General features: G+C 41.8%; 2 protein-coding genes across 3 annotated transcripts in view; one reads left to right on the top strand and one right to left on the bottom strand.

Annotated features, from left to right (window-relative positions):
• Positions 1 to 616: 616 nt before the first annotated feature.
• On the top strand, positions 617 to 4,970 carry LOC146393506 (isocitrate dehydrogenase [NADP], mitochondrial-like). The gene is made up of 11 exons (XM_084930120.1): positions 617 to 966; positions 1,741 to 1,832; positions 1,966 to 2,131; positions 2,274 to 2,434; positions 2,530 to 2,673; positions 2,803 to 2,939; positions 3,254 to 3,405; positions 3,541 to 3,653; positions 3,906 to 4,003; positions 4,100 to 4,192; positions 4,306 to 4,970. The coding sequence occupies exons 1-11, from the start codon at positions 846 to 848 to the stop codon at positions 4,388 to 4,390; spliced, it is 1,362 nt and encodes a 453-aa protein (XP_084786246.1). The 5' UTR covers positions 617 to 845; the 3' UTR covers positions 4,391 to 4,970.
• Positions 4,971 to 6,185: 1,215 nt separating this feature from the next.
• znf710b (zinc finger protein 710b) overlaps positions 6,186 to 17,708 on the bottom strand; it is a 28,696-nt gene continuing 17,173 nt past the window's right edge. The window contains exons 1-5 of one of the 2 annotated variants that reach the window (XM_084930104.1): positions 15,576 to 16,313; positions 12,613 to 14,184; positions 9,846 to 10,037; positions 9,343 to 9,514; positions 6,186 to 8,002 (exon numbers count right to left, since the gene is read on the bottom strand). In XM_084930104.1, coding sequence (XP_084786230.1) covers positions 7,821 to 8,002; positions 9,343 to 9,514; positions 9,846 to 10,037; positions 12,613 to 14,184; positions 15,576 to 15,620 — 2,163 coding nt within the window. In that variant the 5' untranslated portion in view covers positions 15,621 to 16,313 and the 3' untranslated portion in view covers positions 6,186 to 7,820. Of the gene's footprint in view, positions 8,003 to 9,342; positions 9,515 to 9,845; positions 10,038 to 12,612; positions 14,185 to 15,575; positions 16,314 to 17,708 lie in introns of those variants that run through there. The other variant, XM_084930109.1, reaches the window with a different exon arrangement.

Here is a 17,708-nt window from a genome sequence, read left to right as displayed (position 1 = left end):
TTACTTTAAAATTTAGGAGCATTTGTGGTATCAACAGTAGTCTAAGGAGCTTGGAAAAAAACAGTGTCTGGACTTCTTTAAGTTGTTTGAAGACGTTTCACCTCTCATCAGAGAAGCTTCTTCAGTTCTAAGGTCACATGCTGGAGAGTCCCAGATTTAAGCCCTGTGGGAGTATCCCCCCAAGAGGGACAATGGACCCCCTAATGATCCTCTACCTAATCACATGAGGCAGACGCTTTTCTTTCCAAGCTCCTTAGACTATGATGACCTGGATGACTGAGAACCTTCACAGAGACATCAACAGTAGTTTGATAGTGAATAAATCTAAAATACAGAGAAACCACTTCTTAGTATAGCAGATAAATTTTTAACCTGGAACAAATTTATATTATTTATCTTTTTATATTTACTATGTTTTGTTTTTTTCTTCTATTTTTTCTAAGTTCTTTGTCATTATTATTCTTTAAAGAAGTTCCGCACTCAAAGAAATGAGAAGACATAGATGTTTACACTGTACATTAGCTGTTTATGCGGGTTACGTTGGGGCTTTTAATGTGGAAAACCCCCACATTACATACACACGGAGCGTGTATACTGCATTCTACTACTGTGTTTCAAATGAGGAAATAGGAAGAAGAGTTGAAGTGAACTTGAACCTGTGCCGGCTCCACTGGCCAATCGGGGCGAAGCGGTCTTTCTCCAAGCTGACGTGGGTGGAAGTTATTAGCGCCGACGTCCAGCGTCATCAGTTTAGCGGGTTCTACAGGCCTGGGACTATAACTTCATTAGGAAGAAGCTATAGTCCCAGTGGAACAGTCGCTGACCCTAAGTAACCACTAGTATACATGGCGGGATACCTTAAAGCTCTGACTACGGTGTCGAGGAGTGCCGCCGCTGCGCTGTCGCAAAACCCCGCAGTGGTCTCACCGGCCGCCGTCTGCCATCACAGACTGCAACAGAGAAACTGTAAGTTTACCGTCGACAACATAATGACTCAGAATGAACTGCTCATAACATTAATGTGGTTACATGAGATGCACAGTGTGGCCGAGTCATAAGTTATAGCGTGTGACTGGAAACGTGGAAATGATAGAAACAGGTGAGTCAATGTTGCTGTTTGGCAAGTATCCATGGGTGAGTCATACATTGTAAGATTACACAAAAAGTGATTCAGAGGTGTTTCATTATTACAAAATGACAAATAAATAAGGTAATAACATAAAGAAAAGCCAGTGTGGTCATGCTGAATAAAATATAAAGAGTTTGTATTCTAACGTGAAAAGAATAAAAAGGAGAAATAATGTGTGTAAGTAAGTTTGGTGCCAGCCTGCTTTGCTACTTTAGTCCACATGTTGTCAGGTACAAAAAGGGCTTGACAGGTAATAAATGATATCGGAGCACTCTTATAATCCGAAGGTCACTGCCTCAGTGAAACCCAGCTGCCAGGAATGTAAAAATGATATGCAGGTGTCTCAGATGATAAAAGTAAGCCTAGTCGGCTCAGAGATATTCAGAGCTCAATGGCTGGCTCCCCGAAAGTGACACGAACTGGAAGACTTGGAGTCAATTAAGAAGTATAATACAAAGCTGTGAATAAACTCCTAACATCGAAAACAATTTTACCTTTTATTTACACAAGTGTGCAAACTTAACCTTTCGTTTCCCCTGTCATTTTCAGACTCTTACGGCTTTAATACAACAGTAATGTAACTTTAATTTTTTTTTTTTTTTTTTTTTTAGATGCAACAAAGCGTATCAAAGTGGACCAGCCAGTCGTGGAAATGGATGGTGATGAGATGACTCGCATCATATGGGAGTTCATTAAAGAGAAGGTAAATCAAACACTAGGTGACACTTGACGTGTCAAGGAATCAAAATGTTTCCTCGTAACTCTGCATGTATGCATTTTTGTGGTTTCTGTGCCAAATTATCCTCAGGCAATTTACACATTGACATCTTGCACAGCTCATCCTGCCCAATGTGGATGTTGAGCTGAAGTATTTCGACCTGGGTCTGCCCTACAGAGACCAGACGAATGACCAGGTCACCATAGATTCTGCTCTGGCAACTATGAAATACAACGTGGCTGTCAAATGTGCCACCATCACCCCTGATGAGGCCAGAGTTGAGGGTAAGTTAGACTCAGACTTGTTTTAACTTTGTACAGATTCATTAGAATTAGAGGTATTTGAGTGCATTTTAATTCTATCATATTTACACAAATTAATACCTTCTTGTGCTTATTATATGTGTTTATTATATTTTCTCCTCAGAGTTTAAACTAAAGAAGATGTGGAAGAGTCCCAACGGGACCATCAGGAACATCTTAGGAGGCACAGTTTTCCGTGAGCCAATCCTTTGCAAAAACATTCCCCGTCTTGTTCCTGGATGGACACAACCCATAACAATTGGCAGGCATGCTTTTGGAGATCAGGTAAACAAAAAACAACAAGACAAATGTGCATCTTCTCTTTCTGTCCAAACTTAAAGCAGAGCAGACTCACATACCAGTGTCTGACTGTCTCACAGTACAGGGCCACGGACTTTGTCATTAACCAGCCTGGCAAGTTTAAGATTGTTTTTACCCCAGCTGATGGAAGCACAAAGCAGGAGTGGGAGGTGTATGACTTCCCAGCAGGAGGTTGTGGGATGGGAATGTACAACACTGATGAGGTAATAGTAACTTTCTTTATAGGTTTGGTTACATGAGAAAGATAAGATACTTTGGGGTACTCTCCTTGTTTTTAATTTAATGTTCTATGATGCTATTTATCATGCAAGTGCTATGTTTTCTTTGCTCAGTCCATCAGTGGATTTGCTCACAGCTGCTTCCAGTATGCCATCCAGAAGAAGTGGCCCCTATACATGAGCACCAAGAACACGATCCTCAAGGCCTACGATGGCCGCTTTAAAGACATCTTCCAGGACATCTTTGAGAAGTAAGATGTACTTTAAAAAGAGAGCAGAGCAGAGGTATCTGAGAAAGCCACACCTGCTTTGGAGGTTCTTAATTTCATTGAAACCACCATGTTTCAGCTTGTGCCATTCATCAGATTCCTCATGGCCATAAGCTGAAATGTGCTGTACATGTCGCTGGGGTAACCAGCTGGGGTAAGACACACAGCAGTAGAGTATTAGACCTGGTGCTGTTTCTGATGCTAGAGGAAAACATTCTTCACTGAGCCATAAAATGTTTTATTATTGGTTGTTTAACATCTACAAAGCCGCTGAATTTCTCTTTGTTTTCCTTTAGAAACTACAAGCCGCAGTTTGACAAGCTGAAGATCTGGTATGAGCACCGTCTCATTGACGACATGGTGGCCCAGGTCCTGAAGTCCTCTGGAGGATTTGTTTGGGCTTGCAAGAATTATGATGGAGATGTGCAATCAGACATTCTGGCTCAGGGTAAGTAGACTACGGTTGGATAATGAGTATGTTTGCAGAGCTCCCAATGTTGCATTATTTGGACGTGATGTTCATGTTTTCGTGATTTCATGCTGATGTGATTTCCTTCTAATGCCATGTTTCTGTTTGTACCAGGCTTTGGTTCTCTGGGTCTCATGACATCAGTGCTTGTGTGTCCCGACGGTAAAACCATCGAGGCTGAGGCTGCCCATGGCACTGTCACCAGGCACTACCGTGAACACCAGATAGTAAGGGCCACTGAATCAATCTGAAAAGACTCAGAGCTTTGACTATATGTTAGGTTATGGGTTACAGGGAGTTTTAGGGTTTAGAGTTTAAAAGGTAAAAATGTTAAGTTTTACTGCAACTAAAATGCAAAGTTTCACGCTATTTTCTGTTATTCTTGCGAGCTTCTTATGCTATTGACCTAACATGAAAAGTATTTACTCCTGCAGTTTTTTTTTTTTTTTTAAATGACCAATGCTAACATTGCTTTACAGGGAAAACCAACCAGTACCAACCCCATTGCAAGCATATTTGCTTGGACCAGAGGGCTGGAGCACAGAGGCAAACTGGATGACAATCCTGATTTGATAAAGTACATATCTTATTAGTGTCATCTACTCATTTGACATATATTATATATTTATACAGTTTTATATCATTTTAACTGCTATTGCACTACAAATTCCAGGTTCTGCCAAACTTTGGAAAAAGTCTGTGTGGATACGGTGGAAAATGGTATAATGACCAAGGATCTTGCAGGCTGCATCCATGGCTTGGCCAAGTGAGATTACATTTTCATTTATAATTCATATTGTAGAATTTTTTTTCTAATATTTACACATAAATACACACTTTATAATGTCAACTAATCACTGTCTACCCTCTCCATTGTAGCTGCAAGCTAAATGAACACTATGTCAACACGACAGACTTCCTTGATGCCATCAAGACCAACCTCGATAAAACTCTCGGCAACTGAATAACATTTAGAAGACAATATGAAGATTTTTGTTAATGTAGCAAAAAAAACCAGGCAAAAACTGTTTCTAGATTTGTTTAAATAACATTTTACCCTCATGTTTGTATGAATCTTTGTATCCAGTTTTGAAGCTGCTCCGCAATACATGCCTTTATTTAAAATTTGTATATTTGTTTTGTTTGCCTTTTCCTATTGCCACATTTGTACAAATTAGTAAATTTTATAATTAATTATTAATGGTAATATTCATTTATTATGGACAGTTTAAAGATGTTTCAGGCTTTCTCATTAAATTAGAGCATACCTTCAGGGAATAGCAAAATTTGGATATCATTATGTTAACGTCACATTGTACTTAATCAGCATGACTATAAAAAGAAATTGTCATTTAATTACACTTCGTGTGTGTGTGGAGTTGCCTTTTTCTGTTCATTTGTCAGGTCGGTGCTTGTATCCTGGGACAGAAAAAAACACTTCTCAGCACAGACTGTACAGAATCACTTGAGGAAAAGCCACCACATGCATTTCTATTGCACATTTTAATTTCATGCACTTGCTCATATGAGCTCCTGTCCAGCAGTGCATTCATGCGGTGCTGTATGCTCATTTTGTAGCCATCATATGCACCCCGCAGTGCATAATGCTGAGTAGTGTTGTACCAGCAGGGGGCCAAGCCTGATGGGAGTTTTGGCAAAGCTTTTAGCTGTGCTGGCAGCCACGGTGTATGACCAGCAGATGTCGACATGGTCACAGTCATCCAGTCGGTTGCTGTAACGTCTATGCATTATGTTACTGCTTATTATGAATATTTCTTTAAGGAAAAGAAAACTGTTAACTGGTTCACTGTTCCAATCTTAAACTGATCCTTGGCTAAAGTGCACCTGCAGACTGCGTTTAGTGTTTGTTCCTGTTTGTAATACAGAATAATTGAGGTTTGCTGCAGTGGAAAATTCCATGTCCAATTTCATGTCAGGTAGACCGCCAATCACATTACCTGAATTAACCTCCCAGCCATGGTTGTCCTCATTTGTGTCCACCATTGCTCTCTTTTCATCCTGTATAAGAATCTATATGTATCCCTAAGGAAGGAAAGGATTTATCCCAGGCCTGGTTGTTCGTCTAAAACTGCAAAATTTAAAGAAAAATGAGCATTCAGACATATTCAAAAATATTTTTGGTATTTAAAGTGTGGTCAGACATTTACAGATCTAAACACTATTCAGAAAATATGGTAGATTCTTGCTCTTTCTACCCCAATTGTTACAAGGCAGAAAGAAAGAAAATGAACACAATTCTTGATCATTGACATTTAGATTAATCTCACCTCTCTTTAAAACTTCCCATTGAAAGTCTTAAAAAAACAAAAAACTTAACTTCATCGTCAGAAATAAAAGAGCTATATCTCTGAGCAAAATTGATCAATCTTGCTCTTATGGAAGTTTAAAGCACCCATGAAGCAGCTGACCAGTCCATAAGTTCTACTGGGAGTTAAAGACCTCAGGTTTAACCCAAAATGTGCTCTCTGGTCCCAAGCCAAAAGCATCCATGCAGCAGACCAAGAAAATTAAAATGCTCCATCAATATTCAAATTTGCTTGTTCTTCAGCAACAAATCACAGTAATATTGACCCAAAATGTATCGCGTACCAACTTTCGTGGCAATCCAACTAAATGTTGGAGATATAATGATAAAACAATGTCAAATTTGTTGAGGTCGTACACGAAAAGTGGGTGTATCACTAAAAGATCATAAGGATTATCCCCCAGATAGTGATGGATTAAAACACCAGTCTTCATCACTTAAACTAGAGAACCTTTATTAAATAATTCATGGTCAATTTCCATGAGGTCTCAGTTTAATATTTCTCATCTCAAAAAAAGAACTAGTAGACCATTCCTCTGGCTTAGTGTGCATATCAAGGCTGACCTGCATGGCAGGACAGGGGGAGTTATCCATCTTCCCCTAAACAGAATTTCTGAGTGGCAGGACCAGTGTCAGTCCACTTTTAATTCAATCATTTCAAAATCTAAGCAAACACGACTTCAAAATAATTAATTTTCATCTTTTAAATTCACAGGTTCGGTTTGTGTCATCTCTTGTTTTTCATGCTACTTTCCCCATGATGGGGAAAATATTTCTGAATAAATTGAATTAAAAGTAAAGTGGACCCAGCCCCGGATTTAAGAGTGCTGAAACTACAAACAACAAATAAAAACCCAAACTGCTGATTCTCTGCTCAAACTGCTCATTCTGCAACTCGTATTTGAACTGACAACCATGAAATATCCATTTTAGGTAAACAGCAGTTTAGAAAAAACAAAACAAAACAAGATTGAAAAAGCATAACTATGTTTAATAATATTGCCTTTATAAGGGGTCGGAAGATTTTATCTTCCATCCCCAGCTCTTCTTCCTTGAGGCAAATGAATTCACTCTTACTGAAGACCGCCTTCACAGAAAAAATGACAGGTTTTGATGAAAAAGTGCTTTTTGTTCTGTTCACTCAGTAATTCCAAACCTAGAGCAGTATATTCACTACACGGGATAGATTATTAATGCAAAGCTAAACCATGTGAAACAAAAAAGATGGGTAAACACACTGCATGTTGCAGAATCATTTGTACAGTGAGAGGGCTTTACATGCCGGCAGTTTTGTTTTCTGGTTGTAGCCGACATGAGACAGTAGCAACTTTGGTAGTCGGTGCCCTACTAAGATTTTTTTTTTTTTTAAAGAAAACAAAAAAGGCTACAATGTCATGTGCAAAAAGTACAAATGCACTTAAAGATAGACCTGTCTGAACTTTCAAATGAGGAATAGGCAGGAACGGGCAACTACAATTAGGAGTTGTTAACTAAGAGCATTCAAACCTATGAATATGTTGTGACTATGTATCAAAACTTCGATATACAGTGAGTAAATAGCTGACACTGTGGAAGCTTAGTTGCAAAATGTCTCTATCTGGCACTTTCAGTCAAAAATATGAGGGTATACATTGGTTGTGAATGACAAAAATGGCAAACAAATTTCTATCACATTAAATGTAACCAATGGCTCTGCAACTGCAACTTTTTTCTTTTTTTTCCTCTTCAAATAACTGATACATACACACAACATACAGATTTCACTGTCCACCAGTGAGAGTCTGAGCCGGTAAGCGTAGTTATCCCAAAAGAAGAGCTTCACACCGTGTCAACTGTTTCAGTGTCACGGTTATAAGCAACAGAGTTGAAACGTCTCCTTTGAAGCACTCCTCCTCCTCCTCCCTGGCCTCCCATCATAGTCCGCCAAGTCTGGCGCTTCTGGAAGGAGGCCAAAACTAAATGAAAACCCCTTTTCCCAGAGTCTCCCAAAGTCTCAACAACAATTCTGTAATTTCCTTCTGCCTTCAGAAACAAAAACAAGGAAGAAAGTTTTCTGGTCCATCACCACTCAAGGTGTAGTGTAGCTGCTTGTATCCTTTCCAAAATTGTAATACTCCTCCATGTCCTCCATGTTTGCCGTAGTGAGTTTAGTGAGGTTTTGGGAGCCACCATTGTCCATACTGTCCGGTGCTGTAAAGGTGAAGTTCTGTCCTTCATATTCCCCCTGGCTGTCCATTTCTGGAAGAACTTCTGGAAAATACAAAAAGGCATTGACTGACATTGGCAACATAAGGAAAGATCATTAAGTACATGGCATGACGCTCATCCAGCCAACTCCCATCTATTAGAAAAGTGAGGTTTTTAGCACTTCTGAGCTAATCCTGGACAATGTAATGATCTCAACCTTGCAAACATATTGCATCAGTGAATTAATCTTATGTCTTAGACTCAAAACAAGTAGAAACAAGCAGAAATGAGTTAAATAATACATGTCTACAGCAAAAAGAAGAAAAACAAAATGGGCATAGTGTGAGTTTGAGCACTGGATTGGTATGGTGACACCAGTAATGCAGGAATTGTACCCGACTGTTATGGTGAACAGAGAGTTGGGCCAAAAGTTAACTGTTTAGGCTGAACCGATCGGTCCATGTTCTAACCCTCTCCTATGGTCATGATCTGGCTGATGACCAAATAAAGTTGCAAATACATGCGGCTAAAACGAGCTTCCCTAACCTTAGAGACAGACTGTGGAGGAAGTATTAAATAAGCCACTGGAGGTTGCTTGGTCTCACCCAACTGGGAAGAGATCCCAGGGTAGACCCAGAACTCAGTGGAGAAATTATGTACCTCATTTGGCTTGGGAATGACTCAGGACCCGCCAAGAGGAACTGGAAAGTGTTGCTAGGGAGGACATTTAAAATGCCTGCTTAACCTGCTGCCACCGTGAGCTGACTTTGTATAAATGGAAGATTAATAGGTGGTTGGACAGATGGATAGAATGCATAAAGCTCACTTTCAGCTCCATATTTCTACTTCTTCTTTGCATTCATAGTTTAAAATAATCCTCATTTATCTTATACTGGGCTTTGGTGTCCCCCGCATTTGAAACAAGCTGTTTCAGATCTTCTTGCTTTTAGGCAACTTTCCTCTGACTTGTGGCCTGATGCAAACAGAAGGTCTGAACAGGAGGTGCCACAGCTGTGTGCCTGAGATGACCATTTTAGGGATATCTGCTCTCACTGACACAGATTCAAGAGTAGGAAAAAGACTGTTTGGAACAGCACTGGGAGCTGTGCGAAGCCTGAGCTATGGCTCATATGGGATTACTTGTACATGCACTGATGTCATTAACTGAACCTTCTGCAAACATCTACTTTTGAAACAGTATAAAACACCTGGCTAATGTGCTTATCTGTAAATTATTATCCAATATTAGCGCAAAAATAACTGTAAAAAAGGTGCAACATTTTTGTTGTTCTATGACATATGAAAGTTTGGCCATTTTTAATATAAGGATCCATCCCTTTCACAGTAAATGCATATGACAGAAAGTAAGGTTGATATTAATGTTAAAAAAAAGTGAGCCTAACCTTGTCCTTCTGGTGAGACATCCATGCCGTGTTTGACCTTCATGTGCCTGCTGAGGTTTCCTTTCAGGTTGAACTTACTGGTGCAGTAAGGACACTTGAAGGGCTTACTGCCAGCATGGAGATGCATGTGACCCAGAAGGTTATACATTCGGTTGAAAGACTTGCCACAAACCTGGGAAAAAAGTATACAAAAAAATAATAATTTAGGTGCACTGATATAAACAGAGAAAAAACTTATACCAGATGTGATAAAAGCATCCTGCCTGGCGATAGTGGCCTCTCGTGTCTGGGATTTTCTTCTCATTTAATTTTAGAAAACGTACTGATATCAGGTTATAAGACGCTTATGAGATGCTTTCTAGGAGCACTTTCTTCTCCCTCATAATCCTATTATGTTAAATTAAATCGATAGAAACTAAAAATGCATCATCACAACTAATTTCACGCCAGTTAATTAAACAGCCCTGCACACTCTGCTATCAGTCTGGAGTTAAAATACGTACCTTGCATTTGAATGGCTTCACAGGCAGGTGGACGATCATGTGGGTCTTGAGGGTCTGTTTCTGGATGAAGCTCTTGAAGCAAACGTGACACTGGAAGGGCCTGACGCTGTTGTGGATGAGCATATGCCTCTTCAGGTTGGCAGACAGGGTGAACTCTCGGGAACACACGTCACACTTGTGGCCTTTCATCCCCTGCAGAGTGCAAAGAGAAGATAAAGGTCCATCAGTCAAATACAGCAATAGCTGTTCTGTTTGCTTCCAAGAGTGTGAGACGTTGGCAGATATACTGATTAATCTGAACGTGTGGGGTCTAAAAGCTCACTGCTTTTCCAAGTCATAACACACCCAAACCTGAGCACGCAGACACATATTTTTAGATTCAGTGTGAGTTTCACAATCCAGGCTATCTTTAAATCTGCATTGTGACAAAATTTCCTTACATTTTTTACCAAAGGAAAGAAAAATTACTGAGCAGTCAGCATATTTTTTTAACACTTTTAATATCAGGTTAATGTGGCTGAGAGAGAACCTATTATGCTCCTATGCTATTCCAGCCTAATAATGTTATTCTTGGACTATAATAAAATAGATTTGTATGTGTCGTAATACAAAACTATTAAAATTTATCTCACGCTGGACTTTGGTGCTGATAGCCAGTGTCTGAAACAAGCCGCTTCTTCCGATTTGCTGGCCCTTGTAAACAGAAGGGTCACAGAGCAGGTGGGCGGGGCTTTGGTGCTCACAGACAGAGCTGTGTGCTTAAGATGACCTAAGTAAAGATATCGGCTCTCACTGATACAGATCCAAGAGTATCTGTCTGAAACAACATTTAGCCTGAGTTTTGGCTCACAAGGATTACCTGTGCATACGCTGACCTCATGCAAACATCCACTAATGTAAAAATATATAAGAGCTGGATTAATATGCTCAACTATAACTAAATTATACAACTTTACCTACAAAAACAACAGCAAGAGTATAACATTCATGTAAAACAGGGTGGCCAAAGAGTCACCATCCTGCATACAGTGTCAGGGCAATATTTTAATCCTGCCTGCAATTCCTCCAACCATATCAAAATCTATGGCAGCCATTTTAGGTGTACCAAAGGAGATCACTAGAATACAGGGAAAAGGCCCTTTGTATCATCTTTATTCAGCTGCTGTAACGTTCTCAAACACATGCAGTGGGTCACAGGAGCAGACAACTGTCATCTAAGGCCTTGAGGCCTGTCTCAATGAATGTGCTGCTGCCTCCTGCACTCCACTCTGCAGTCAGTGTCAGTAGACAAAAACCTGCGACTGAATGAGCGGATTCAAGGCTATTGCGAGGAACAAATATGTATTACGGGACACTAGTGGGTCCAGAGACAGTGTTTGTATAAGCAGACAAATCTGGCAGACTGTCCGTCCGCCCACTGTCTGCACGGCAAATGGGTTGAGCTGCCGTTATCCACCAGGGGGAGCAGTGAACAGACAACCAGCTCAAACACAAGCCACAAAAGAGAATATTCTCTCTCCACTGAGAACATTCACTGCTCTCATCACTTTCAGTTTGATGATGAACGTGGCTTTGGATTTTTGTTCCCCCAGAAAGCACATTTGAGCCCGTCCCTAGCAACACAGCATTTTCATTTGTCACCGTGTGGGATTTCTATCTGTCAGCTATCTTCTATTCCTTCACCCACTAGGCATGACTAAAAGTTGGGGTGGGAAAAAAAGTCTCATTCAAAAGGAACTGATTTTAGAATAACCAAGAATGATCACAAATACAGGCAAAAGGTAATCCGAAGCACCTTCATCTCTCTTCCCCACCTGTGTGAAAGTGTGGAAAACAGCAAGGGTTGAAAAAGCGTGACAAGGAGATTGAAGGTCTTTCCAAAAATGCAACATTTGCCAGATAATTCTACTATGCTTCTAATTTCCTTTGATTTTTCACCATTTTGATTAAGTATTGTGTTTCTAACTGCTGATGAAGCCTTTGCAAAGATTTCTCAGCATTTGCACAGGGAAAATGGCATCAACAAAAACATATTTTACATGAGAATTAATACTATTTGTTTAACAACTCAGACTTGGTTTTGTTGCCATTAAAAAAAATTATTCAAGGCTAGAAACTCAATTTTCTTCTTGTTTCTATGACCCACCTGGAGTTTATTCTATTCACTGGGCAATTAACCACTTAAAGTGACTCAATATAAAAAAGAAAAATACATTTCCTCATCGTGACTTGTTGGCACTACATTATTAAAAATTTCAAATTAATGAAAAAAAAAAAGCCACACAGAAAAGTCTAACATTACCATGTTGATGGAATAGTTTCTTTTTTCCCATCCATCCATCTTTTTTTTTTGCACTTATCAAATTCATGGTTGCAGGTGGGGGCTCGAGCCTCTACCAGCTGTTATTTTTTATAAGCATACTAAATCCAGGTGCTAAATTTCTTATATTAGACTGATACGTTGATTCTATTTTGACCTTAAAAATCATACGTTTTTGTAACAAGATGAATCTGACAAAGACAACAAAGGATGCCAGATAGGTGGATGCTCGTATCTCTTAACTACACCCAAGGCTTAAGGTGAATTATATATGAACTGCAGATGCAAATTATCTTTTTTTTGTTCGTTTGTTTTGACTCTCTATTAAAAAAAGAGAACCAAAGCATTCAATATTTTTGTACAAGCCAAAAGAAAAAAAACTTCTCTGCTGAATACTGATCTACAGGTAACATTTACAGCATGTGTGCAACTTGAGCAGTCAGATACCTTATGGGTGAGCGAGTGCTGACGTAGGTGGTGGAGTTGCACAAACTCCAGGCCGCACTGGGAGCAGGTGTAAGGCCTCGGGCTCTGGTGCTTCAGGAGGTGGTTCTGGAGCTGGCTACGGTAGGCGAAAGACTTATTACACTCGGTGCACTGGAAGGTGTGGGGGCCCTGGTGGCTGGTCTGGTGGCGTTTGAGGTGAGCATAGGTGGGGAACTCCATGCCACATTGCGAACACACATGGCAGCGGCCTCGTTCGTGCTTTACCTCGTGCGCTCGCAGTTCGCTGGGATAGGCGAAGCCACGGCGGCAGAAGCGGCAGCTGTAGGGCTTTACGTCGGTGTGTTGCAGCATGTGTCGCTTCAGGTGACTGGTCTGGGTGAAGCCCTTCTTGCAGACTGTGCACTTGTGAGGCCGCGTACCTTGGTGGGTTAGCAGATGGGTTTGGAGGTGACTGGGCTGCTTGAAAAGCTTTCCGCAATGTGGACAGGCATGCGGTTTGATGCCGTTGTGGCCCAGGATGTGTGTGACCAGGTTATACTTAGAGGTGTAGGATTTATCACACATGCGACACTTCCAGCGTTTCAAACCGTCTCCCACGTCTACGCAGTAGGATTCATCAATCTGGATGTTGATATCTAGCCGGTCTACTCTACGGCCACCGTGTCTACGTGGAGGCTGGGGGTGTGGAGGCTGGGGATGCTGCCCTGCCGCACTCCCGTCTGTCCACATCATACTCTGGCTGCTGTCTTCATACTCGCCCCCCATTCCCATCTCTGTAGAATCGTAGCTTCCCACTTCACTGGTCTGGAAGTAGCTGCTGATAGCTTCCTCCTGCTGTGTGGGTTTCATCATTGTGTTCCCCTGGTGTTCTACCTCTTCTTCATCCTCTCTACCACCTCGACCGTGGCCCCCCATCGGGCGCTGGCCCTGCAGTCCTCTGTGGCCCTGCTCCGGTCCCCTGTGGGCCACCTGGGGGGGAGGAGGGTGGACATGTGTGTTGGCTTGCTGCTGGTTTGTAGCTTCCCGCTCACATTCTGCACAGTTCTTGTTGGTGCCTCTCAGGGTGGCCGGATCTACTTGAACTAGACCACCTCTGGGAGCCATATTGTTCAGCATGTGGACACAGGAGGACATTCCAGAGTTCATCCCTTCCCCTTTCACGTGGGAAGAGGACATGTCACCTGCTTGAAGGCCATGACGATCGGGGACCACCATTTTCCCATCCGGATGTTGAGGAGGCCCCTGCTGCCACCTCCGCTGGCTGCAGCTTGGTTGCATCTGACCGTCTTCTCCCAAGTTTTCTCCAAGATAATCTCCGTTGGCGCCGATAAGTTGGTCTGCGTACTCGTAGTCAACTCCGTCTACTGGGGGTGCAGGGGACTCTTTTGGTTCACCAGTGTAGAAGCCGTTTGGTGCAATGGTAGCTCCGAATACTTCATTCTGGGAGATGAGACCTAGCACGGCGGCCTGGGCCAAGGACAGCACAACTACTGGATCTGTCTGTGTGCCTATGTCCACCAGCCTGGCCATTACCTTGGGCTCACATCTACCCAGGCGCCGGCTCGCCTCCTCCTGGAACAGGAAAGAGACAAACTGTTTGTAAAGAGATCAGCATTTAATGTTTTTTATTGCCAAGTGTTATAGAGGGGAACAAAAATCAAGCTCAGTGTAAATTTTTATAAAGGCAGGAAGTTATGTTTTCAATGTGAACTACTGTGCACCATCCTCCACGCCATTAAAAATGAGCTGCTGAAGAAAAAATGTGGTGAGACTCATCTGATCAGATTCTTTGAGCTAGTTGCTGACAGAGAGGGGAAAAAAGTAAGAGAACAATTTTGATTTTCAGGAGCTGTTTATTACATCACTAGAAAGGATGCGCAAAAGCAGACAACATTTCCTCCCACTGAGGTAAATCTATCCCCAAATCACTCTTCCTAGTACAAGTAGTCAACCTGAATGAACAGTGTCCAAAAACAAACCTTCAGATCTGGAGAGACAGGAACTATGAAAGACAGCATCCTAATCCAACGTGCTAACCATGCATGATGTGTGTGTGCGTGTGTGTGTGTGTGAGTGAGTGGTGGTGGATTAGATGGCCTACTGATCTCCACACAAACACACATTCAAGTGCAAGAAAAAAAGAAAAGAATGAAAACTGAGCAAGATTAAGAAATGAAAAAAGAATAGAAAAGCACGAGATAAGACAAAAACACTGGAGAGCAGAGTGAGAACAGCAGCAGAGACAGAGATGGAGGGAGGGAGGGAGAGAAGCAGGAAAAAGAGTGAGCGAGTGAGAGCTTAGAGCATGCAAGAGTCTAGTGAAAGGGAGGAGGGAGAGGAAAAAAAGAAAAAAAAAGGAGAAAATGTAAGGTAAAGGGAGAATGAAGGAGAGATAAGGAGAAGGGGGGTGGGCAGGAGGGAAGGAGGAAGGCTGAGAGAGAGACACACACATAAGAGAGGGAGGGGGAGGAGGAGAGGGCTGAGTGAAAGAGTGAGAGGGTGAGTGTGAGGCAGCAGGCAAAAGAGAGCAAGAGGAAGAAAGAAAAAGAAAGACATGTAGAGACAGAGGGAAAGGGAGGGAGGGAGAGGCAGTGAGCAACCAGGAGACAGAAGGAGAAAGGAAAATGCCAAAATGAAAGCCAGACACTCAATGAAAGATAAAAACAAAAAGTGAAGAAGACAAAAAGATGACAGCGAAGAAGAGTTTGGGAAAAAGATTATTTTTAAAAAAGCTCAAACAGAGATTGCAATAAGTTAATGCAAGTGGCAGCTCTTCATTTAGAATAAAAAAGACTCCACAGAAAGGAACTTTACAAACAAAAGAAAACCAGATACAATCAAAGCATCTCTGATGGCAGTTTTCTATCTGTATTATTTCAGCTTTGCCGGGATCAAACCCACGTTGCCCACCACCTCAGCAAACTACCACTTAACATGCTACGAGCGAGAGCCAGTGAACTCACCACGCTCCTCCTGCTGTGAGGTTTCAGGTGCTTCAAGGATCTCATTCTTCAGTGCGAGTGTTGAGTGAGAATAGACTATGTTTGCCTCCTATTTATACGTGAGGGATGTGAGGAGGCGGGGCTAACGCTACCCTCCGCCTCCTTCTCTTTAGTCTTCAGCACAGTTTCGGTAGCGAGTCTGGTAGCACCAGCGCAAACACAGAGCAGACACTAAACAAACCAAATATTCTTGCAGCCAAATGAGCACGTGTGGCCAGTAGGTTTAAAAACACACGCATACACAGGCGCAGCACTGATGCACAAGGTTCCTTGACAGTCCAGTAATCAATAGGTTAAGTTACATCAAAGTCACAAGATGCACACACCAACAACAAAAACAAAATCAGCATCATATCCGTCTGAAATTATGGCTCCGCCAAAGCAACTCGCCCTCCTTTCTTCTTTCTTTGTGTGTCATTCTTCATCTTTGTTTCTGCACATCCCTGTCTGTCTCTCTTCCTGTATCTGCTGCTGAGTTCTTCTCTGTGTTTCATCCATGCATTCCTGTGCCTTCCCCTCTGTATCTTTTCACTCTCTCATTGATCAAGTGAGGTTTACGAGTATGGGAAAGTGTTGGAAGATTGTTTCGTGCACAGTCTCGGATGCGAGCGTGTTACATGAGAGAGGAGAAAGAAGAGAGACGGTGAGAGAAAGAAAGAGATGGAAGGTGACTGACAAGGAGATGAGCAAATGGATGGGGGGGGGCAGGAGGAGAGACTGAAAGGAAAGAATACTCAAGGAAAAGAGAGGGGAGGGGGGAGACAGAAAGAGAGAGAGAAAAAGAAAGGAGACGGGGGGATGGGAACAGAATGCGGTAAAAGAAAAAGAAGCAATGAAAAGTAAAAGAATAGCACGGAGATATTATTCTGCTTGAAATGATGCATCAAACAGTCCCATGGATCACACACACACACACACACACACACACACACACACACACACACACACACACAAAATGAGCTGCTGATTGACGCCTGAGGAAACATCAAAGTTCAAGTGTGAAGAACTTTCATCTCTTTTCACGTCATCTGACGACCACCGCACCTCCAGTGAAATGGGATGCGTGGAGAGATCAGATAGATGTTGAGCGGCGAGACGGTGGCCTCACGGTCCACAATGGTCATGCATATCCTGCCAATGATGAAAGCGAGACAACGCGAAAGCTGCAAATTATGGAGCGAAATGAGAAAAAGGGCGACAGACATATAAAAGCCTACATTCAGCATAGTGTCTTGTATGCACTTTGCAGGAAATACTTTGTACTGGTGTATTAGTCCACAAAGACTGAGGACTCAAAAAACTATTAGTGTTATTATCAACCAATCTGTTATTTTACTGATTCACGTAAAGGGCTAAAATAGTGGGCCTAAGGTACCAACCTCGCTGTTTTTGTCAATCAAACTCTGATCACAGACACAAACGGGTCTGTCAATCACTTAATCACACACAATCCAAGAATTTATTTAAATTTTAAAATATGCAAAAATCTCATGAGTGAGTCAGTGGATGCTGCCAAAAATAAATCAACAGATGACTGTAATTGTAGACACTGGAAGACATTATTAATGAGTGTTTGAGCCAAAGCAGTGTTTGCTCTAAAACATACTGTGGGTACACAACATTCATTTCCATAAAAAGTGACAATCTTTCCTTCAATCAGATCAATCGCACATCACCCCCCTGTCGCAGAACACGTCTACAGAGACGATCTGAGTTCACTCCAAGTACAGCTACTGTGTTTTTTATGAAAACCTAAAGTGTTACCCCTTTTCATGCCTGTAGTTTAGCTTTGATATAAATTCTGATGCCTGACCAATACTAGATTTTTTGGTTCAGATAATTATTGAACTATCCACCAACGCTATTTACAGCACAGATCCATCCTGCCCTGCATCAACAGTTCAGGCCAGGTGACGTGAAGGTGTGGGGGATAATTTTTGATACACTTTGGGCCCTTTATTACCAACGATCATCATTTAAACAGTATTAAAGAGTACTGTTACCATGTCCATCCCTTTGTGACCACCACACATCTTCTGATGGCTGTTTCCAGCAGGATAACATGACGTGTCACAAAGCTCAAATCATCTCAAA

This window comes from Perissodus microlepis, chromosome 1 (genome assembly GCF_051167445.1).
Source record: "Perissodus microlepis isolate ML-2025 ecotype Zambia chromosome 1, ASM5116744v1, whole genome shotgun sequence".
NCBI classification, from domain to species: domain Eukaryota; kingdom Metazoa; phylum Chordata; class Actinopteri; order Cichliformes; family Cichlidae; genus Perissodus; species Perissodus microlepis.
The sequence above is the reverse complement of the archived record's forward strand: the minus strand, read 5'-3'. Positions and strand labels throughout refer to the sequence as shown.